This window comes from Vicia villosa, unplaced genomic scaffold (genome assembly GCF_029867415.1).
Source record: "Vicia villosa cultivar HV-30 ecotype Madison, WI unplaced genomic scaffold, Vvil1.0 ctg.001193F_1_1, whole genome shotgun sequence".
NCBI classification, from domain to species: Eukaryota; Viridiplantae; Streptophyta; class Magnoliopsida; order Fabales; family Fabaceae; genus Vicia; species Vicia villosa.
Window position 1 is genome coordinate 130528 of NW_026705528.1, and position 23364 is coordinate 153891.

Genomic DNA, 23364 nt, shown 5'->3' on the forward strand with positions numbered 1-23364 from the left:
AACACCTGGAACTTGACAATTCAACGTCTTGCTCGGTTATATGTATATAGCATCACTAACTGAAACAATTATGTTTACAAAGGCATGATTTGAGATAAAGACACACGCAGACAAGAAAAATAGAAAATGTCAAGAGATAGGGTAAAACATATCAAACGTGGAATACTACAGGGTTGTCTTAAGTTTTAGGAGGTTCTAAGTAGGTTAATTATGATTTAACTGTGACAAAACAACCAGAGGCTCTATCTAGTCATGATTTAACCATGACAAATCTATTATATCGTCATATTATCACAATTTAATCGTAACAGATTTGAGGCTTTGTCTTGTAGCTCACCTTACACGCCCTTAAAAACGGTTTCACACCATATAGACTCACCCACAAGAGGAATTACGCACTATCTTAACGAAGTTAGTTTATGTAGCCAATGATGTTGTACTCACTAGAACTAGCTTTGACTATAAATAATACATTGTATGATTCATTCAAAGACACATTATCAGTTAAACAAGTCTATTTTCGCAATTTTAATCATTTATCTTTATGCTTATCTTTTACTTATGCACTTTTGTTTTAATAGCTCAAAAAATTAAATGCTTCTATTTTTATTTTCTCTTAATTTTTTTCCTTTTATCTTGCATGGGTCAGGTTTAACCTTCTAAATGTAATTATCCTTTTATTTTATAATATAGCATTTCATTTCATTGTTAAAAAAAAAAAAAACTAAAATAAAATAAATCTAAATACATTAATATAAAAAGTAATAAATTTCTCAAAATGAGATCAATTAATATGTTGAACATGCAAAACCGTAGTAAGTACATCCACGTGTTATGAATTTCCTTCACCATGCTAACAAGAAAATCAAATTCTTCGGAAACCAAAAAAAGCAATGAGACACAAAACTGAGTGATCCACCACATTCTCTTACAGCTCCGGTGGTCTCTTTCTAACTGTCTTTGATTTCTAACCGAAATGCAGAAAGGTACAACGAAACCATTGTTCTTATGGAATTTTTATTATTCATATCGATAATGTTTGTACATTTTGCTCATGCAAAGTAATTAATCACATGCAGAGTATAATGTCACACAGATCGTGGTGGCCTCTTCCATTGGGTTGATAATTGCTGCAGCAATGCATTATCGCCTAAAAAAGTTTCGAGATCGAAAGATCATTCCGCGTTTGAGATATTCGAAGGCAGGCCAAACTCCAAAGCTTGAGAGATTCTCTCATTACGTAGGTACGTAATTACAGTTTAATATGAATGATTAATTCATGTGTGTGATTTATTCCAAATGGATCTATGATATATGTTATATGATGTTTGATTTGTTGCAGCTAGACAAATGGGGTTCAAAGATAAAAGGCACTGTCCTAATTTATGTAAATTGGCTTCTGAATACATAAGAAAATCTGATGGATGTGAAGATGATATCTACGCTTTCTTTGAAAATGAACAAAATGCTGATTCGCTTTTTGTTAAGCTTGTGGAGGAGTTTGAGAGATGTATTCTTAGTTACTTTGCATTTCATTGGAGCCTTGGTGATTTATTGATAAGTCAGGTATATAACACAGACTCTTTTTTTCCTTTAGACGAAGTGGTAATAACTATTAAAAACTCGCACACATAACTATGAGTACCAGAGTTTAAATTTTGGTGATGACGTTCAACCTAGCAATATCGACTTCTGGCAGTTGAGCTAGGATTTGTGGATTCATACCGACCTTTATTGTTCCATTAAAAGTATGTTAATTGAAATGGTTGTATGATAGAGTATGCTAGGTAAATCAACTTTCATTTTTGTGGCATTGCAGGTTTTGAGCTCTGACACTGAGCCAAAAAAGAAGTTCAAACACATAGTTATGGCAGCAACTAGGTGTGTTTTCTATTGTACATTATTCTCTAAAATTTTGAACTAAATATAGGGGAATAAGACTATGATAATTTGATATTCGACCAAATGATTCGTAAAATCTAGCTAATGATTTTTCTAGTCAGGATTTGAATCGAGTTTTCCTAACGAATTTTTCCGTTAACTGAAATTTATTAACCACTTGAGGTCAATCACTTGATTTTTTGTATGTATTTTTTTGCTTGATACAATTATTTGTACAGGGATCAAAGGGTTGAAAGGGTAACAAAGAATTTGAAAGTGGCTAGAGTTTTCAACACATTAGTAGAAGAGATGAGAGCAATGGGACTTGTATCGAATGATGACAATCGATGCACTGAGGTTATGGCTCCGGTGGCTCATAGTGATAGGAGTCCTGTCCTCCTTTTTATGGGTGGTGGCATGGGAGCTGGGAAGAGCACTGTTCTTAAAGACATTCTCAAAGAGTAAGAGAAATTATCATATATAATTATATGAACAAAAATGAATCATTAACAAATAGCAAGAACTTAATGTTGTTGTTTCCTTTATGAATTGAATTTGAACAGACCTTTTTGGGTAGGAGCAGCTAGCAATGCTGTTATCATTGAGGCAGATGCATTCAAAGAATCAGATGTTATCTATAAGGCCCTTAGTTCAAGAGGTCATCATGACATGATTCGAATGGCTGAATTGGTGAGAAGACTGAGACTTGTTTTTTTGTTTTGTTTCCACATTCCCGGAGCCGTCTTATGTTTTCGGAGATTCTGTGTAGGTTTACCATGGTTCAACTGTGGAAAATATTTTACGACACCTATTAATTTAAAATATTTTATGAGGCCTTTTTTAGCAACACTTTGATAGTGAAAATTTTTTACGCCCTCAAAGACATCTATTGTATTTGGATTTCCCATTATTCCTATATGATAATGTCATCGTTGTTGCAAATAGGTACACCAATCGTCAACGGATGCAGCCTCATCGCTCCTAGTAACGGCACTGAATGAAGGAAGAGATGTGATTATGGATGGAACATTCTCTTGGGTGCCATTTGTTGTGCAAACAATAACAATGGCTAGGAATGTCCACCGTCGTCGATACCGAATGGGAGCTGGTTACAAAGTGAATGATGATGGAACTACAACAGAGAACTATTGGGAAAGGATTGAAAATGAAGAACCTGAACAAATTGGTGGCAAAAAAAGGAAACCATATAGGTTAGAGCTTGTTGGAGTAGTATGTGATGCTTACCTTGCTGTTATTAGAGGCATAAGGTAAGTTCACTTCATTATTAACCTTAATTTATTTATTTTTGCTATAACCGTCCGATCCTCGAGAAAGGGAAGTCTCGTAATCTAGAGTTTAACTGAAAGGTAAGTAAAGTCTGATCAACGAAGAACTCGGATTGAAATCACTACTAACAAATAATTTTGAATGCCTAACAGGAGAGCTATCATGTGTAGAAGAGCAGTAAGAGTGAAGTCACAATTGAAATCACACAAGAGATTTGCAGATGCATTTATGACTTATTGTCAACTAGTAGATAATGCAAGGCTATACAGCACAAATGCCTTAGAAGGCCCACCCAAAGTAACACATTTTCCTTGGTCTTCTTTCTTAATCTTTCTATTATGATCAAGTATATTGTTAGTCATGTCGGCGCTCTCTGACCTTTGAGATATGCTCTGATCCTGATTAGGTGTCTGAGACTCAACTCACTTATTCGTTAACTTTTTTTATAGTAAATAATAACTAGTAACATTTTTATGGTGGATTTTTTTTTCTTTCATAAAAGTCCGACATCATAAAACTAGTACTGACGAGATTACTATTTTTAAAGTTGATAGGATGGAAAGACAGAGACAAGACATTGCTAGTTGATCCAGATGAAATTGATTGTTTGAAGAGAGTGGCTAGGTTGAATGAAGATGCTGATTCTATATATGAACTTTACAAGCACCCTAACCCAACATGTGAAGCAGGATCTATATGGAAAGACATTGTGTTATCTCCTTCAAGGGTTAACATCCAACAGGAGCTCAAGTATTCAATTCAAAAGGTTGAGAGATTTTCACTCCAGAATGCTCCCATAATGTTGGAGCAGTGATATTTAATGTTTTTCAAACTTAGCCTTAAGATTAGGTTCATAAGATGGAAATCAAATCATCCATGAGCTTTCATAGGTTTTTGAAACTTAAGACTAGAATTTTTTTATTATTGTTGTATTAATGTGATAATTAACCTAAATGTACAAAAAACATCATGTAGTCAAACTCTTGAAATTGAGCAAGCAATAGCATATTCCTTCATGAAATTGAGCAATAATTATAGCATTTGGCCTAAATGCAGCCCCTAAATAGAGAGCTAGCTTCATGGATGTGAGACAACACCTCCTCTTAAATCTCATCATATTATGTGCATACAAGTTTTATCTTATGATGACAAATAACTTTGTATGTATTTAAAATAGATTTTAAAAATAGCATATCATATGTTGATTGGTTTTGTTCGTAACTTGCTTTTAGAACCAATCTGTGCAAAGCTTAGGTTAGAATCTATCATCGTTTTCTTTTATTGTACAACAAAACAACTGACATTTGACATTCGTTTTAGACTGTCTACAAGATCTAAGATCGAATAACATGTGTTGAAGGGGAAGGCGCATCGAACAGGTAGGCTCTCATCTCTGTTGAGGACACACGATTACGTCCCATGTTACATCTCTCACTGTTGATATCTAATCAAACGACCATTTGCTCAATACGTTGAATCACGTGCGGGGAGTTTTAACCGCCCAAACTATATTTAATATTAGATCGCGTCATTTCAAGAATTCAATTCATTCTCACTCTCACAATATTTTTCACTCAGTAACTGACTTAGGAGTTGGAGTGCAAACCTTGTAGGTCTATTTTCATGTTCCGCCGTACCGAAAATATGCTTCATCGCACCAAGACTTCATTACACATTTTCTTCCACAATGGAACACTCGTGCCGATTCTGAGAATCAACTCTTGGTTTCTGCCACTTCTCTACGAATACCATCTCTATTCGTAGAGGACAAATCATTGATCTTCCTCTCAAGCAACACTGATTTCTTTCTCAAATAGATTATATAACGAACTCTTGAAGCCATGGTGACATCGAAGGTTATCAGATCTGCCGCTCAATGTCATCCCACTGCTACGGCCGCTAAAGCCCACAAAGTTCCACCTTTTCCTTCGGTAGAGAAAGATCTAAGTCTAGTGACTTCTTCTTCGACTCCTGCGCAAGAAGATCATGCTCCTCCAAAAATTGATTGGGGAACGTTTCATGTTTTACCGTTCTTTCAACCTATGCAACAATAATGCCAAGTCCAACCTTCGCAACAACCTCCTTCACAACCGCTAATGCCTAGACACGAGATGTTCCCGAATGTTCAATAATTATCAGTCCGTTGAACAAGTGATTCTAAACAAAAGAGGGAGGTGAATTATGATTTTTATAAATCATATTAATATTAAAACATATTTTCTTAAAATCAATTTATGTTACTACAACATATAAACAGAGGTAAAGCAACGAAAAAATAGAAGATAAAGAATTAGAGAAGAAGGAAAATTAAATAGCACAAAGTAAAAAGATAAGGATAGAGAGATTGCATCAACATTTATATAAGTTCGACTTAACCATTTGGCCTACTCATATTCCTAAGAATTTTTTCTTGAGAGTTCCACTAATAAAATGTTTTGAGTTTTTAAGAATATGTCCACGAACCTTTTTTAAAACAGATGAGAGATTTTACAGACTGATTTCCTAAACCAAATGAAGCTTTTAATGGTTTGAGCTCCCGAACCAAGCTGAGATTTTGACCGACTGATCTCAAGAACCAAACAGATATTTTACCAAGAAAATCTCAAGAACTAAAAATTGACTCTACAAAGATAATCTCAAGAACCATACAAAGATATCAAACAAGAGAATCAAACTATTGATGAGTAACAATAGAAGCACGAACATAAGTGCAATCAAACTCTCACAAGTATTTTTCACTCACACTACTATAAAAGGTATATACTACGACATCCATTTTACCACGATTCTTTGAAGGACTGTGGTGACATCTCTAAAATCTCGCGACATCATTTTCTTAAAAAAATTAATTAAAAATAATTAGCATTTTACCATGGTTGGACATAGCAACCGTGGTGAAATTTCGTAAAGTACTTGGGTTCGAATCTTAGCGCATTTCTTTTTAATTTATTTTAAAATTAAATATAATCTGGATTTCACTAAGGTTGGATATTTGAAGTATTGTGATATATTTTACCTCTTTATAGTGGCGTCTTTTTTTTATTTATTTTTAATCTAAAATTAGCGGGATATCCGCCCCGCCCCGCCTTAAGCCCGCCAAAAAGCGAGCGGAGCGGGCTTGCCCGCTTATTTTTTTTATTTTTTTTTATTTTTTTTTAATAGATCAATAGTTTTTTTACCTTTCAATTAAATTTTTTACGTATTTTTTAGAATAAATTTTTTATAAAACATCTTTTAAACAAATTTTACCTAAAAAAATATTGCATATATTTACAAATAAATGTATAAATAAAACCATCAAGAATTTGAATTGCTAGAATTAACTAAAAAATGACGGACTTAAGGCGAGACGAGCTTAACGAATAGGTGAGACGGGCTTTAGTGGACGGCGGGCTTTAACGGGACGAGTTTAGGCGGGCGGCGGGTTTTGGCGGGGCGGACTTTGGTGGGAGGCGGGCCTAAAATCCCAACTCAGCCCGCCATTTTTTGGCAGGTGAGCGGGCCGGCCTGCCGGGCCACCGCCCATTTTGTCACCCTTAGGTACTGCTGTGGTACACACGCTTTTGTTTTTAAAATATAATAAAAGTGTAAACAAGAAAAATAAAGTAGTTTTACCAAAGTGGTTTATTATTTCTAAAAGAAAGACATATTTTTAAAATAAATACAAAATTGTAACGAATTTTCAATTTTTAAAAGAAAGACATCAGTAATATATATTTCAATATTCATAAATTATAGTATATTAAATTAAAAATAATTGCAAAATAAAAATCTTAGATACATAAGTATTAAAAAGACAACACATTTTTCTCGTGTTTGAATTCTTACAATATTTTAAATATATTTACTTTTATTTTCTTAAATTGTAAAAAAATGTAATAACATGTGCGTTCATAAGGATTTTGGCATGATTACTTGTGGGTTCATGCAGTACTGATGTGTTACCCGTGTGTTAACACATATTTTGATCTAGTTACTCCTGCGTTGACACGGTTGATGTGATACCCGTGTGTTCACACTTATTTTGGCTTGGTTACCTGTGTGTTCACACGGATACTAGTACACGCTTCTACTATCTATCTATAACAATTCAATTGCATGAACTTCCTAAATTTCCCTTTCACAACAAATTATTTATATTAAGAAAAGTGCATTTAAGTAATTAAGAGCACCAATATCGATGGTGGCTTATATTTATAAAGCTACACCTGTCAGAAAAAATTATTATTTAAATGCATTAGCACTAGTTTTAATATACCACCGTTGTTTTTTTCAACCACGTTGCTTTGGCATTTTTGAATTTTTTTCTCTTTTAACCGATAGTAAAGTGACACAGACTTTATTGGAAGGTTAATAGGATCCACTTTAGAGTTTTAGATGAATGGCAAGGATATTTGAAAAATATAATATAGTGGCTTAAATATTTGAAATGTGTGAAGAAATATATTATATTTAGTGGGTCTCATTTATACCACCAAATTGAATCGTATGGATGTGGATGCTCTAAATAATGTTTATTTTTTTTTTCATTCTTATCTCTTATTACAATGTGACAATTGACATTCACTTTTCAAAATTCACCAATTAAATCACAATTAAATATTACATACGTTCATTCTCTCTCTTCATTAAAATTTCAAACCTCTCTCACATTTCTTTTTTCCAACTTTCTCATTTTCATTTTAATTTTTTTCTATATATTTAGTATCATTAAAAACACTAACAATCTATTTTTTAATTTTAATAAAATTAAAAATTTATTTAGGGTCACTATCATTTTCTTAATTTTATTATCATTTTATTTTTCTATTTTATTTTAATCAATCGTTATCTTAATTACTTAAATATCATTTTCTTAGTGAAAATAATTTGTTGTGAAAGAGCAATGTATGAAGTTCATGCAATTGAATTGTTATGGATAGATAGTAGATAAATAAATAGTAGATTATTTATTACAATTAAATTTATATGATTATTGTTCAGTTTACAATTAAGTAAATTATTTCAAATTTTGCCCTTGTTATAAATATATTTTATATAGCATCGAATAAACTTTTTATCCCACGGATCATTGTTCCTATTTTATTTTAATCAATAATTTGCCTTGTTTTGAAAGACAAAATTCTTATTTCAAAATATCAAAAATTTCTTTTTTGTATTTCTTGATTGAGTTTTCTTGTGATTGTTTTGATTATGAGTAGTCTACATGTTGAATCTTGCATGTTAGATTGTTTTTTGTTTTTGAACCTTGCACCATGTTGATAACATGAATCTTGATTAAGTTAAAAAGATAAATGATGCTACTTGTAGTTGTTCTTCTTAGTATAAATATTTGATTGAATGATCATGAATACTATGTGAAATGTTATGTATGCCCTTGTTGGCTTAATTCTATTGTATTTCCCCTTTATTGAGCATGTGTATTTTGTGTTGAACTTGTTTGAATTGAAAAATGTAGGAAGAAAACAAAATCCAGGCCTTGGTGACGGGTATCACCCTTGGTGAAGGGTAACCCGTCATGCCTCAGGATCAGATGACATATGTCATGCCCTCATGATGGGTGCCCTGTTTGCCCAACCTAAAATGAGAGGTATCATTTGAGGTGACGGGTCAGGTGACGATCACCATCCTCATAACGACTTCATCTTTCTGTCTTGAGTCGTGTTTTGACGAGAAAAATGCATTTCTTGGCTTGAGCTCTTCCTTGTCTAGTAAGTATGCCATACTCAAATAATTCGGAACCTAAATTGGCAACATTAGTGTTGTGGATTTTCTCTATGATTGAATATAATGCTCCTTGATTTAGTTACTATGAAATCGCATGAGGTTCATTAATAATTTATTTTATGATAAAAATGGTTTCTCTTAAGATGTTAGGTTCCTAATTAGCTAAAGATCAATGGATAATGAAATATGAGGAAACCTTGGGTCGAGAGAGTTCGCCTAGAGATGTGATGTTCATACCTTAAAGAATACCCTAGTTGATACGTGTAGCGAATGATCTCTTTCAAAGGAAACCAAGTTAGACTCGTGTGAGGAATATCGAGGCTCCATAGAAGCCAAGAAAATTGTTACCATAATCAAGAGAGAGTTAATTAGTGTTGAGGAATTGAGTTCTAGCATATGATAAGCGATGACCGTGGAAGGATGTGGTATATATAATGGACTTTCATGATCCGTGATCGGACCTATGTGAGAGGCATCATCCGGGGAGAGATGTTCCATATAGTGAAGGGATTTTGAGACTTGTGACCAAGCCCTAGTAAGAGGTAGTGGTCGAGGAGAGACATTCCTCACTTAGTAGGGGAACCAGTGACCCATGTCCAAACATGTGTGATAAGTTATGGTCGGGGAAAGATGTCTCATTTATCTGTGATCTTCTGAGGTAGACAACGGATTATGTGAACCCGAATTACGATATTCACACACTACGTGAGCTTGATTAGATATAAAAATCCAGGAACTTGCATGATCGTGTGATATACAAAGTAAAGAAAGTGTTTTCCATGAACAGAATAGGGTATGAGAACCCTTAAAACCGAGGAGACCTTGTGGTGTAGTTTGGAACCCCACTAAGATGTAGCATTTCACCCTATTCATGTTGATTACTATTTAGGTAGTTCAAGAAAGTATAAAGGTAAAATCAAGACGTCTTGAAGACCTAAAGATCTTGATGTTTTATTTTTGTGTTTTTCTTTGTTATTCTAGTAGTATTTTGTCTTGGCGTGCATATTGTATATGTACTATATAGTAATTCCTTATTATACATGTATGTGATGCCATGTAGACACTTATGTGTGTTCTCAGTAAAAAGTATTAATGCTTCATTTAATATGATTCTAGACACACATTTTATTGGGGTATTACAGTTGGTATCATAGCAAGTTGATTCTCGACCCAACCATGAGACATCATTAGTCAATTCTTTTTTGCCTCATATGTGTGTTTGTCGGCATGATCGTTAATGTCATATTATATAATGTTAGGACTGATCAACTTGATTTCTATATGTATGACAGGCATGATCATGGTTGAGCGACGTCGGGGACGTGGGAGACTTAGAGCCCATAATGTAGAACCGAAGCAAGGGGTTGGAAATGACGAGAACTACATATAAGGATTGCTAAAATATTTGACGATTTTAAAGATCCTATATATCAATTTAACAAAAAAAATATAAGGAAAAAGTTGTTCCTCATTCTAGCGATTATGATCATAGTACAAATTTTCAACTAGAACATCAAGAAAGCCTTGAATGACCCAGAAAGTTCTATAGACATTTTGAGGTCTTTGAATGGTTGAAATTACAACCTTATGGAAATTTTTTAAAAGTATTATCAAGTGACCAAACAAATCTTATTGGTCATATAACTGTTAACACGATGTTTGAAGCATGAAAAGTTTTTAAAAAAATAGTGAAGGTACACTACCTTATGGTATGAGTCTTATTCTTATGTTACAACATCATGTGACATATAAGGTACAATGTGTTGGGAATCCCCATCTCCACTCTATATTTAATTCAGAAGTATCCTCTAAATAACGGTAACGAGAGAATATGTTTGCATATCACGAAATGAACGGAGCGGAATGGAATGGAGCGGTGATAGGAGATGCAATTAGATATTTTAATTAGTAATATAATGTTAGTTGCTATTTTACTTTGAATGTTTGGTTGAATTGGACTTTAAATAGTGTTTGAGCCCTTAAGTTTATTATCACTAGAAGTACTATATATTGTAGTCTCATTGAGACATTAGGTATCAAGAATCAAATGAAAAAGTCTTTTATTTCCTTTAATTCTATTTTGTTATTTTAGTGTTCTTCCCCTTTCCTAGTTTAAACCATAGTTTAGAACCTTGGTAGGAATTGCTTCCTATCAATTGGTGCTTTCATCATGTACTCAAATCCTCCTATGAATTATCATTTTCATACACCTTCATATCATTCATGGAGCATTCCTCCTACCTATCCCTCAAATCCTTCTTTCACATCTCCTACCACACCTTCATTTCCATCTTTTCCATGGGAACTTTTTACACCTTGCTACACTCATGGATCATCATCACCAAGTTTGTATCCAAATCATGGATATTCACCACATCCACCTAACCCTAACCCATATTCATCCTACTCATCATATCCTTATTCATATGACTACAATAGTTATCATCAACAACTCCAACCAACAAACACCTCTTACACAATTTATCATCAATATCAAATCTATTCAAGAAATAGAAAAGATTTTAAGAAGTATATCCAAATGTCTCATTCTTTTTTTAAGAAAAAGAAACAAAACAGAACAAAAACAACAACAAAAATGGATATGATTCCAGGGAAAATCCGAAAACGAGGATATTCCTCATTCGCTTCATCTTCCTCCTCCGTGATTCAAAACTACCGAAATGATTCCGATTACATGCTTTCGAATGTGCCTTCCACTTCGCATATCGCCGAGCAGGTTAGTTTGAAGGTTCGGGAGCTTGACCTTGCGCAGTCGAGCGTTAGATCCACGTTCCATCGGATTGATGCGATTCTGGAGCGTGGTAATTGTCTTGATGGTGTTCTTCGTGCGTTGGAGCGTGAGGATTATGAGTCTGCTGCTAGGTATGTTCAGACTTTTCGTCAGATTGATGCGCAGTTTAAGGGTTCTGGTTCTGATCAGATCCAGAGGGAGAGGTTGCTTGATGTGAAGAAACAACTTGAGGGAATTGTGAGGAAGAAGCTTTCGTTTGCGGTGGATCAGAGGGATCATCCTATTATTCTTAGGTTTGTTAGGCTTTATACTCCGCTTGGTCTTGAGGAGGAGGGTTTGCAGGTGTATGTTGGGTATTTGAAAAAGGTGATTGGGATGAGATCGAGGATGGAGTTTGAGCAATTGGTGGAGTCTATGTCGAATGAAAAGAGGAATGTGAATTTTGTTGGATGTTTGACGTCTTTGTTTAAGGATATTGTGTTGGCTATTGAAGAGAATAATGAGATTTTGAGTGGTTTATGTGGTGAGGATGGTATTGTGTATGCAATTTGTGAGCTTCAGGAGGAATGTGCTTCTAGGGGCTCGATTATTTTGAACAAGTTTATGGAGTATAGGAAATTGGCTCAGTTATCATCTGAAATAAATGCACGCAACAATAATTTGCTTGCTGTTGGAGGAGTTTCTGAGGGACATGATCCAAGAGAGGTTGAGTTGTACTTGGAAGCGTTTCTATCGCTTATGCAGCTTGGTGAGGATTATACTGAGTTCATGATTTCGAAGATCAAAGGCCTCATTTCTGTTGACCCTGAATTGCTTCCTTGTGCTACCAAGGCTTTTAGGAGTGGAAGCTTCGGTAAAGTCGCGCAGGATTTGACTGGGTTTTACGTCATTCTTGAAGGATTTTTCATGGTTGAGAATGTTAGGAAGGCTATAATGATTGATGAACATGACCCTGATAGCCTTACCACTTCTATGGTGGATGATGTGTTTTACGTCTTGCAGAGTTGCTTGCGACGGGCTATATCCACTTCCAATATCAGTTCTGTTGTCACCGTATTGAGCAGTGCTAGTAGTTTGCTAAACAATGAATATCATGAAGCATTACAATAGAAAACTAGAGAGCCAAACCTTGGTGCAAAGTTGTTCTTTGACGGTGTTGGGGTGAAAAAGACTGGGACAGATATTGCCACAGCTTTGAATAACATGGATGTTAGTAGTGAATATATTCTCAAGTTGAAACATGAAAATGAAGAAATGAAGCAAATTGTTCTGAAAGTGGTGAAGCAGTGTGTGGGCACTGAAGGTGTGGAAGCTGAGTATATTAGATTTGGGAGACATCATCCGTTTAAGCAATGGGATCCGGGAGTTATTTTAGAACCTTGAGGACAAGGTTCAATGTGAACCGGGCGGCAATGATAGGAGGTGCAATTAGATATTTTAATTAGTAATATAATGTTAGTTGCTATTTTACTTTGAATGTTTGGTTGAATTGGACTTTAAATAGTGTTTGAGCCCTTAAGTTTATTATCACTAGAAGTACTATATATTGTAGTCTCATTGAGACATTAGGTATCAAGAATCAAATGAAAAAGTCTTTTATTTCCTGTAATTCTATTTTGTTATTTTAGTGTTCTTCCCCTTTCCTAGTTTAAACCCTAGTTTAGAACCTTGGTAGGAATTGCTTCCTATCAAGCGGAGTGGGATGGAGCGGAGTGGGATGGAGCGGAGTGGAACGGAGCGGAACGAATGTACCATTCCATTGTTTGGAAATTTTAGAACGGAATAAGACAAATTATTCATTCCGCCCAAATCGGAGGGGAAGGAATATGGTGGTAAGTGATGGAATGGAATGGAATCCATACCACTCCTTTCCGCTCCGCTCCATCCGTTTTTAAATTATCCAAACAACAGAATATCATTTTATTCCATTCCATTCCGCTCCGCTCCATCCAATTCCATTAATCCAAACAAAGCCTAAAGGAATACCATGAGATACCCAATCAATTATACATTTGTAGTTGCAATAGTTAAACATTTTCTTGTGTTTTAATGTGATTGAGTTTCTTTAAATAAAATATAGTTGTAAACAAAACTTAATTTATGTTAAGAAAATACATATAGCGTATTACAATATTAAATTTTATGAAATAAGTTATAATTCTCCATAATATGAGTAACACATGTGTAATGTGTTCTATATAGTTTGTATGCAATATTTGTCAACATAGGTTCTTTAGTAGAATGTGTTCAACTTCAATGGCCTTTTCATCAACTTTTTTATATTCAAATCTCAACGAATTTTCATGATTTTGGATGCAATAGAATCCTTAGTTAACCTATTATCTTAAGGGGTGTGGATTGATCAAATCCCTGATGAAAGCATTCCCTAAATTAGAGAAAAACAATGATAACATCATGAAAAACCCTAATAATGACCTTTGTGCATTCAAAACCAAAATTCTCCCAGACCACTAATCCATTCTTCAAGCTGAAACATCCGTTAGAAAGCTGATATAATATCCTAGAAGTTGTAAAAAAAATCATTCAAATCCATGAACCACAACTCAAGTTATGACCAAATGAATATAGCTCAAAAGCACAACTAAAACTCCCAACAAATCCCAAATCACAAAGCATTTCTCATATTCTCCACCGATTAATCAAAGCAAACCGTTGATAGCATTCCCATCTAAGGGCTAGCATTCAAACTAGAAGAAGGCATCGATCCTTGTCGGATTCTCTTAACCAATGAGAATTAAGTAATCGAATATTACCTCACGCACAATTCACTACTTAAACCATCCATTTCTCTTCTAATTATCACACACAAAAATACTTCAGTTTCCACTATTTCACACTCTTCTCTTCTTCCATAATTCAATTCCCTTTCAAATCAATTCCCATGGCCACCGAAGAACCAACTATCGCCGTTGAACCTGTGCCTGAGCCAGCGATCGCCGAACCTCCAGCCTCTGAGAAAGTGGAGGAACCAAAGGCTGAAGCTGGGAAGACGAAGAAAACGAAGGAACCCAAACCTAAGAAAGCTTCCAAGCCACGAAACTCTGCTTCACATCCTACTTACGAAGAGGTTCGACTCAATTCACTGATATCTAATTCTTCATTTATTCAATTTTACTGTTTTGTAACTAATTATAGTTTAAATTGGATCTGAATTTTGATTGGTTTGATTGAATTGCAGATGATTAAGGATGCAATTGTATCGTTGAAGGAGAAGAATGGTTCAAGCCAATACGCGATTGCGAAATTCATCGAAGAGAAACACAAACAACTTCCCGCTAACTTCAAGAAGCTATTGCTCCAAAATCTGAAGAAAAAAGTTGCTTCTGGAAAGCTCGTTAAAGTTAAAGGCTCATTCAAGCTCTCTGCAACGGCGAAGAAGCCGGTAGTTGCCAAACCGAAGACAAAGCCAGCAGCTGCAAAGGTGAAGTCGGTGAAGGCTAAGACAGCCGCTAAGCCAAAAGCTAAAGCTGTTGTTAAGCCCAAGGCTGCTTCAAAGGCCAAATCTGTTGCTACCAAGCCCAAAGCTGCTGCTGCCAAGCCCAAAACTACAGTCAAGCCTAAAGCTGCCATCAAGCCCAAAGCTGCTGCTAAGGCTAAAACTGTTGCTAAGCCCAAAGCAGCTGCGAAACCAAAGCCCGCAAAGGTTGCAAAGACATCTACGAAGACTACACCAGGAAAGAAAGTTGCTGTTGCGAAGCCTGCGCCTAAGAAAGCTCCTGTGAAGAGTGTTACGTCTCCAGCCAAGAAGGCTTCCGGTGTGAAGAGAGGGGGAAGGAAATGAGAGCATTGTCTTTTAGCGTTTGCAGTGTAAAAATCTTGTGTTCGCTTTGTCCAATACAGTTAGTTTATACTATAATATAGTAGTTTATTATTACATACTTTTGGTTTTTTTTTCCGTCCCATTGAATTAAACGTGATAGAACTATATAAATCACATAGTTAATTAAAACACAAATTACTTACTAAATTTAAGTCTCTCCACATATTACATTTAAATTGAGAATAGTACTTATTAACTTGAGATTACTTATCTTTTTTAATTTCTTGGTTAGCACATTTTAATCTATTATTTGAATGGAAATTTCTATGTGTCTAAATGATCATACTTTTGGTTACTTGTTTTCTAAGAAAGTGTAATTTCTTTTCATTGTGTTTGCTATGAACTATGGATGGTTAATAAGACTCAATTAGAATGTTTGAAGTAGTTTTTTGTTAAAAGAGCAAAATAATTAATTTATTAATAGTAACCTGGCATAAGTCAAGCTATACTACAACCCAATATAAGCATCAAACATAGCATATCAATATAAGCACCAAATACATTCCTAACAAACAAAAACACCTATCGGAGCCAATCTATACCAATTGGAGACAAAAACATATTAAAATTAGACTTAATGAATCTGCAGCAATGCAAAAGACCTAGACCTATATTCATTGAAGTCCCGGGCAACAGTGATAAACAACTTGTTGCCGGCTAAATTTCAGGTTACATCATAAAAACTTCAGCCAAACTCATTGCATCAAATTTGAAATCCTGCTGCCTGCTATATTTCATATTATTCCACATAATTCACTCCATTCAAAATACAGCCAGCACCCCCTCAAAATCGACAAAACAACCAAGTGCTCTGTCACAACACCCATAATCATTCGTCCAAAATACCGGGGCACGCTCTATGATGTGGAACTACTGAGTAATTCTATCCTTAAATTATTTGAACTGCAACCATTTCTAAGATAAAGTTTTTGCCTCTTAAACCATTCTTGCGATGATAGTTTTTTGTTTTTGTTTTGAATGATCTTTTCATTCCTAGCCTTCTAAATTGTCCACACATAAGCGAACCATATCACTAAAATCTTCTAAAGGTGAAACCTTGGGTGGAATTTCAATTTCAAAAGAAACAAAAGAGGAAACGGAAGAAATCGAAGAACAATCCGTTGTCGGTGAATCTGTTGTTGAGAAGATTCTCGAAAAGCCCTATGTTAATTCGGCTCTTCCCTACAATGATGTCGATTTTACAATTTCTCCAATTCCACCAAAATCACACCCTATTCACCATCGGTGAGGGTTTCCAATGCCACTACTCAATTTCACTCAAAAAAGTTTGATTACATTCCAAAAGAGATGCGACTACTACCAATTTTAGATCCATCCATTCCCTCAAAACCATTTCCAGCAACATTGAGGTCCAAAACCCACATATCACTCATCGCAAACCATTATTTTCCCTCTCTTCATCCTCATAAAGAGTACTACACAAAAGAAACAGAAAAATTCAAATTGTTATTGCTGAGAGAGTGGAAGCGATATTTGAAGGACATGATGTATTGGATTCATGCCACCCCTGCTGAAATAATCCAAACCAGATATCCTCCGCCAAAGTCGTCGCAGCTTGTATTGTGTTGGTCTGAACCATCCAGTCATCATCACACATGGAAGGTAAGCATTGCCACCAATACATTTAGCTTTTCAATTCTATTGAATGTATTAACTGGAGATAAAGATGTTATGTATCAGCTGTTGTTATTTGTACCTATAATGCAACATGAATTCCATTTTGCGATTTCTCCAAAACCACCAGACCGACGCTGTTGCATCTTGGTGTACGAATCATGGTCGTCAAACTGGGTTTTCTCGCATAAATTGTATCATGACGATAACTACCCTGCAATTTGGTCAAGTTTGGTACACGTGGTGTTATTGTATTTCTATTTTATATTGGAACCAAATGACGTTGAAGTTGAATCGGAAAAGTTTCTCCAGCAATATGAAGCTTTTGTCAATCACTTCAGTTTTAAAATGTTTATGTTCACAACAAGTTCCCTTGCTCCAAAAACCTGCACAAAAACTGTTTGACAAATTGTCACAAAGACCAAATTGCATTATCTCTTATATGTTTAGTGCCACCATGCATCCTGCTGTAGAGAGGCTTGCTAGGAATTATTTGAGGAACCCTGTTGTGGTGACTATAGGCACTGCTAAAAAAACAAGTGACTTGATCAACCAACATGTGATCATGATGAAGGAATTGAAGAAGTTATATAAGCTTCAGAGATTGTTGGATGAGCTTAATGACAAAATCGCAATTGTGTTTGTCAACACCAAGAAGAGTGTCGATTTTCTTGCTAAGAATTTCGATAAGGAAGGCTATCGTGTGACTACTTTGCACAGAGGTAAATTACAGCAACAGAGGGAAATAATATCTAATTTCAAGGGAGTAAAATTTTCGCCTCGAAAACAAGGATCTCCTCCGTCTACTCTAACCATCCCTCCTGCTGCGGATGCTGCAAATTATCCCTCTTATGCAATTGCGCCACTTTCGCCTGCTCTTTCAGATCATACTTCTAATGCTGTTACAACATTTCCGGTGAATGCAAATCCTTCGCCATCTTCTCAATCACCTCATGTTATGGCAGCTTCCTCCTTGCCCTCTCAGTCGCCTCTTGAGATTACAGCTTTCTCATTGCCCGATCCTTCAACTCAAGTCGTCGTTTCGATGGATGAAGAAACTTCGAATACTCTTGAACCAATGGATAACAGAATGGTGAACCATTTTGTTCTGGAATTTTTGAGGAAGAACAAGAAGGATCCTGTTGAGAAGTGTTTGAGCGATGCTAACATGGACAAGAACACTGTCTATGATGTTGTTCTTATTGGTGGATCTACTAGGATTCATAAACTTCAGCAGCTTTTACAAGAATTTTTCAATGGGAAGGAGCTTCGTAAGAGTATAAACCTTAATGAGGTTGTTGCTTATAGTGTTGCAGTTCAAGCTGCTATTTTGAATGGTGGGGGGAATGAGAAAGTACAGGATCTGTTGTTACTCGATGTTATAGTTGCTGCTCTAAGAAAACAGAAAGTGCTGATTCCGAATGATACCAAAGAACTCTATGAACTTGATATGGTCGAGTATGCAAAGAAAGGGAGTAACACTTACAAAATTGATTCCACTCCAACATTGAGGTTCCTAGACAAGGCATGTGTGATAGTAGGATCTACAAGTTCATGGATGTTATGCACAGTTACACATGCAAAAGAGACAAAACAAATGCTAATTCACTATTCTAATTCATTTATGGTTGTTGGAGTAGCAGTTGCTCTTTCAGCTCTTTACTATACTGAGTTGGCCAGTTGTTTTCCTTCTGCTGGAAATTCTTATCACTATGCTTACATATGCCTTAGTGAAGGGGTGGCTTGGTTGATTGGCTGGTCTTTAATTCTAGAATATGGGATTGGTGGAACTGCTGTTGCTCGTGGCATAACTCCTAGTTTGGCTGCACTTATTGGCGGTGTTGACAACTTGCTGGCATTTTTATCCTATCAACATATTACTTGGATTGATATTTTGTAGGTCCACTTGCAGCAATTACGATATTCATTCTTAATGGGATCCTTTCTACTGTGTTCATCATTGCTTGGTGGAATGTTGCATCAGCCTAGAATATTGATGGCTATGGGGAGGAATGAACTGCTATCACCATTTTTAGAACCTTGAGGACAATGTTCAAGTGAACCCGGCGGCAATGATAGGAGGTGCAATTAGATATTTCAATTAGTAATATAATTATATTAGTGTTATTTTATTTTCAATGTTTTGTTGAATTGGGCTTTTAATTTAGGCCTTCTATTTAGGATCACTATGAGTACTATATATGTAGTCCTTTGAGACTTTGAAGAGTATCCATCAAAGAAATCAAGTTATTTTTATCTCTATTTCCTTAGTTTATTTTAATGTCTTTCTCTTTTTATTGTTGAACCCTACATTGATAGTTTTGGTAGGATAGCTTCCTATCACCAACCCTGCGATACATCGATTCCCACTAACAAGCTTTTTTGTAAATTTTCCTTTAATCCTGACATTGATTCAAACAACATCAAATTTGTCTTTATGATCTTAATGTTCGACTAATTCTTCTCACCTATAATCAATGTATCACCTGTGTATTGTAAGTGAGAAAACTGATCTACGACGACCTCAAATATGTAACACTAATACTTTCCTAACTCAATAGCTTTCTTCATCAATAAACTAAAATCTTCTATTGTGATTAGGAAAAGGAACGATGACAGTGGATTCACTTGTCTTAAACGATGACCCATCTTAAACTTCATCATTGGACTTCTGTTCATCCACACCAAAAGTGTAGTCGAACTTAAGTTTTCCTTGATCCATTTAGTCCATTTCTTCACTTATTACATTTCCATTGAGAATAATACTTATTAACTTGAGATTACGTATTTTTGTGAATTTATTGGTTAGGACATTTTAACCTATGGCAATTTCTATACATTTAAATGATCATACCTTTGATTACTTGTTTTTAAGAAAGAGTAATTTCGTTTCATTGTGTTTGTTATGATCTATGGAACTCTTATATATGTTATTTCATGGGGTTTGTAAAACTCAACTAGAAGACCCATCTCTCTCGCAAAAAAACCGTCTAAACATGAATTCAATATCTCATTTAGCCACTATATTACCACGACTATTTAGCCACCATAGTCATATCTCATTTTTTTACGCGCATGTTTTTTTTATTTTACTAAGAAACTTTTCATCCCGGTTCCTAAAAAGAACCGTGGTAATGAATTTGGGTGACAAGCTTCAATTTTAGCATCAAAATTGGTTCATTTTTTCAATAAAAATAACCATGTGTCCCTTAACATTTATTGTTTCATTGAATCATGGTTATATGTTTCATATTTCATTACCGTTGAAGCTTGCAAGTGTTGTGAAATTCTTTCCCACAAAATTAAAACATAACAAGTTCTTTATTTCGTTTATAATACACAAGGGTGCCCTAGCGAACGAGACGACAATGATAGCGAAATCTTCACCATCTTCATTCATTTCTAGAAACGAATATCATCCCCCTCTTCGAATTACGGTACGATGTCATTCTCTCTCTCTAACATTTCTAAATGTTTATGTTCTTTGCTCGGGTTAGCGGTTTATTTTTTTAACACGTAAATGATGTTGGCTTTTGTTGTATTTCATGAATCAATGGTTTCAGCATTAACATTATCACGTGTATCATTCATGTTCGTGTTTTATTTAGATTTTGTGAATATGATTTATGTTTTGGTGTTGGATATGCATATGCATTTAATCATATTAGGATATTGTGTGTGTAGCATTAGTGTGTCATTCACATTACTCTTTTAATTATATTTCAGAATTTGTGATGGATTGTAGTTGGATGAAAGCTTATTGATTAGGTCCGGTGTATGAGAAAGGAGTTCTTGAATTCCTTAAGTATGCCGAAAAAAATGTTCCCGACAATAATGGTATATTTTATTGTCCTTGTGTTGTTTGCAAGAATATCAAAAAATGGTCGAAGAAAGAAATATTATGTGACGTATATTATGATGGAACATGTCAAAATTATACAACATGGACGTGGCATGGAGAACTGGATAATAATCAAAATGTGATTGTTTATGTTGTTAAAATTGTTTAATCTGGAGGCAAAATGTGGGTGGTTGGATAAAAGTTTCACATAATTGTTTGATTTGTTGAAACAAATGCTACTAAAAGATAACAATTTTTCGGATCGTTGTTATTAGGCCAGGAAGATATTGTGTCCAATGAGTTTGGAGTATGTCAAAATACATGCATGCTCTAATGATTGCATATCATACATGAAAGATTATGAAAATTTTGATCAATATCTAGAATATGGTGAGTCGCGCTACAAGTTGAAAAACAACAATGGTGATGACAATGACTAGTAAGAAACATCCTCTTGCTAAAGTGTTTTGGTACTTTCCATTAACTTCAAGGTTCAAGAGACTTTTTGCTAATGTGAACGATGCAAAGAATATTAGATGGCACGTAGATGAAAGAAAATATGATGGAAACATTCACCATGTAGCTGATTCTTTACAATGGAAGAAATTGATTCATTGTTTCCGGATTTGTGCCTTAAGCCAAGAAACCTTAGGCTTGGGCTTGCCACAGACGGAATGAACCTCTTTGGTAATATGAGTACTAACAATTCTTCGTGACATGTTATTTTCACGATTTACAACCTATTTCATTGGTTAAGCAAGAGACACAAGTATATGATGTTAAGTATGATGATTTCTAGACCAAGACAACCTGAAAATGACATAGATATTTATCTAAATCCATTAATTAAGGATTTAAAACTTTTGTGGGGTAAAGGTGTTGACCTTGATGATGCATATTCTGGTGAAAAGTTTAAGATGTGTGCAATTTTATTTTGCACAATCAAAGACTTTCCAACCTATAGTAATTTGGGTGGATCTAGTGTCAAAGAACATAAAGTGTGTCCTATATGTGAATCTGATACCTGTTTTCACCAGCTTGAGTTTGGACAATCGTCCTTATCATAGATTACGGGAGGATTTTAACGGGGAGTAGGAGTTTGAAATCTCTCTGTTTACGGTGATTTCCGGTAAACAACCGCTAGTCTTCCAAACTATAATAAATATGATTTGGTTACTTGCAGGATCGACTAGATTGATCCTAGGACACATAGTCAAGGAGATTGTTATCAATGTTTGTTCGAACCACATTCATTATTCGTCTTTCTTCAATAAGCGTTGTTCGATTAACAGGACAAATAGTCTTGACAATCACTTTGTTACATATAAATGTGACTTCAACGAAGTGACATGACATAAAAAATTAAAAGGACAATTGAAACGTAAAGAATCTTAAACTGTAGAAATGTAAAAGACTTTGAAAGTAAATGGCATGAAAGTAATTCGAAAGTAAATGACGTTAAAGTAAAGATGCAGAAACGTAAATGGCAAGAAGTAAACGAAATGCAGTAATTCTGAAAGATAAAAACAAAGAGATAATACACATGTATTAAAATGGTGGTGTCATACGTACATTTTCTCAGCGAACTCTTTCTCTTAACGCTTGATACTTGAGTAAATATGTGAGTGATTTGTACAAAATGAACACACAGAATCCTAACACTAAGACTCCTATTTATACTAGTTTCGACCTTAACGGTCCTACACTAATCTGCTGCCACGTTTCTCATCAGAACTTCCAGCGAAGCCATCTGTTGTTGAACGGTTACGAAACCGTCTTCGAATTTCAAATCTTCCCGCCTGAGTCCATCTTTGACGCGTGGCAGTGTATTAAACAAACACTACTAAAAAACACGCTAAATAGTAATACTTGAATACATATTCTATAAATTTTGTCTAAGTCCCGAAGACATATGCTTTCATTAATCTTTCAACGTTCACTTATCTTCATCGAACTTAGAAGTATTTATTTTTCAAAGCATGACCATCAGTAGCCATTCTTTTACTTTTTAAGGGATGGCCATCAGTAACCATCTTTCCTTCGATTCTCAACTCCTTCGAAGGATAAACAACATAAAACGAAATCTTCAGCTAACACTCTCCTAAACCTTTTAATGGCGATGAAGTTTATTAATGACAAGAACACCTTACTATTGTCTTTGGAAAGAATAAATACAGTCTCGTTGAGAGAAATATTTGGAAAAAGAGATCTGTGTTCTTTAATCTTCCATATTGGTCTAGCCTCGATGTAGGACATTGTCTCGATGTGATGCATGTGGAGAAAAATATGTGTGATAGTTTGACAAGAACACTTTTAAATAATCCAGACAAGACTAGAGATAATAAGAATTCGCGTTTAGATATGGTGGAAATGGATATACGACAACAGTTGGCTCCAGAA

General features: G+C 35.0%; 2 protein-coding genes and 1 pseudogene across 2 annotated transcripts; all 3 read left to right on the plus strand.

The window, feature by feature from the left end:
* Positions 1 to 976: 976 nt before the first annotated feature.
* On the plus strand, positions 977 to 3996 carry LOC131633948 (calmodulin calcium-dependent NAD kinase-like). The gene is made up of 9 exons (XM_058904626.1): positions 977 to 986; positions 1080 to 1244; positions 1343 to 1566; positions 1820 to 1881; positions 2121 to 2342; positions 2445 to 2571; positions 2827 to 3149; positions 3321 to 3465; positions 3716 to 3996. The coding sequence occupies exons 1-9, from the start codon at positions 977 to 979 to the stop codon at positions 3980 to 3982; spliced, it is 1545 nt and encodes a 514-aa protein (XP_058760609.1). The 3' UTR covers positions 3983 to 3996.
* Positions 3997 to 11491: 7495 nt separating this feature from the next.
* On the plus strand, positions 11492 to 13030 carry LOC131633949 (conserved oligomeric Golgi complex subunit 4-like; annotated as a pseudogene).
* A 1431-nt stretch (positions 13031 to 14461) lies between these two features.
* Positions 14462 to 15556, plus strand: LOC131633961 (histone H1-like). The gene is made up of 2 exons (XM_058904638.1): positions 14462 to 14735; positions 14847 to 15556. Exons 1-2 carry the CDS (start codon positions 14550 to 14552, stop codon positions 15447 to 15449), a joined length of 789 nt encoding a protein of 262 aa, XP_058760621.1. The 5' UTR covers positions 14462 to 14549; the 3' UTR covers positions 15450 to 15556.
* Positions 15557 to 23364: the final 7808 nt, after the last annotated feature.

Coding starts and splice junctions, on each gene's coding strand:
- LOC131633948 (XM_058904626.1), top strand. Junction 2,343..2,444: donor CTTAAAGACATTCTCAAAGA/GTAAGAGAAATT, acceptor GAATTTGAACAG/ACCTTTTTGGGTAGGAGCAG. Junction 3,466..3,715: donor CCTTAGAAGGCCCACCCAAA/GTAACACATTTT, acceptor CTATTTTTAAAG/TTGATAGGATGGAAAGACAG.
- LOC131633961 (XM_058904638.1), top strand. CDS start 14,550: ATGGCCACCGAAGAACCAACTATCGCCGTTGAACCTGTGCCTGAGCCA. Junction 14,736..14,846: donor CACATCCTACTTACGAAGAG/GTTCGACTCAAT, acceptor ATTGAATTGCAG/ATGATTAAGGATGCAATTGT.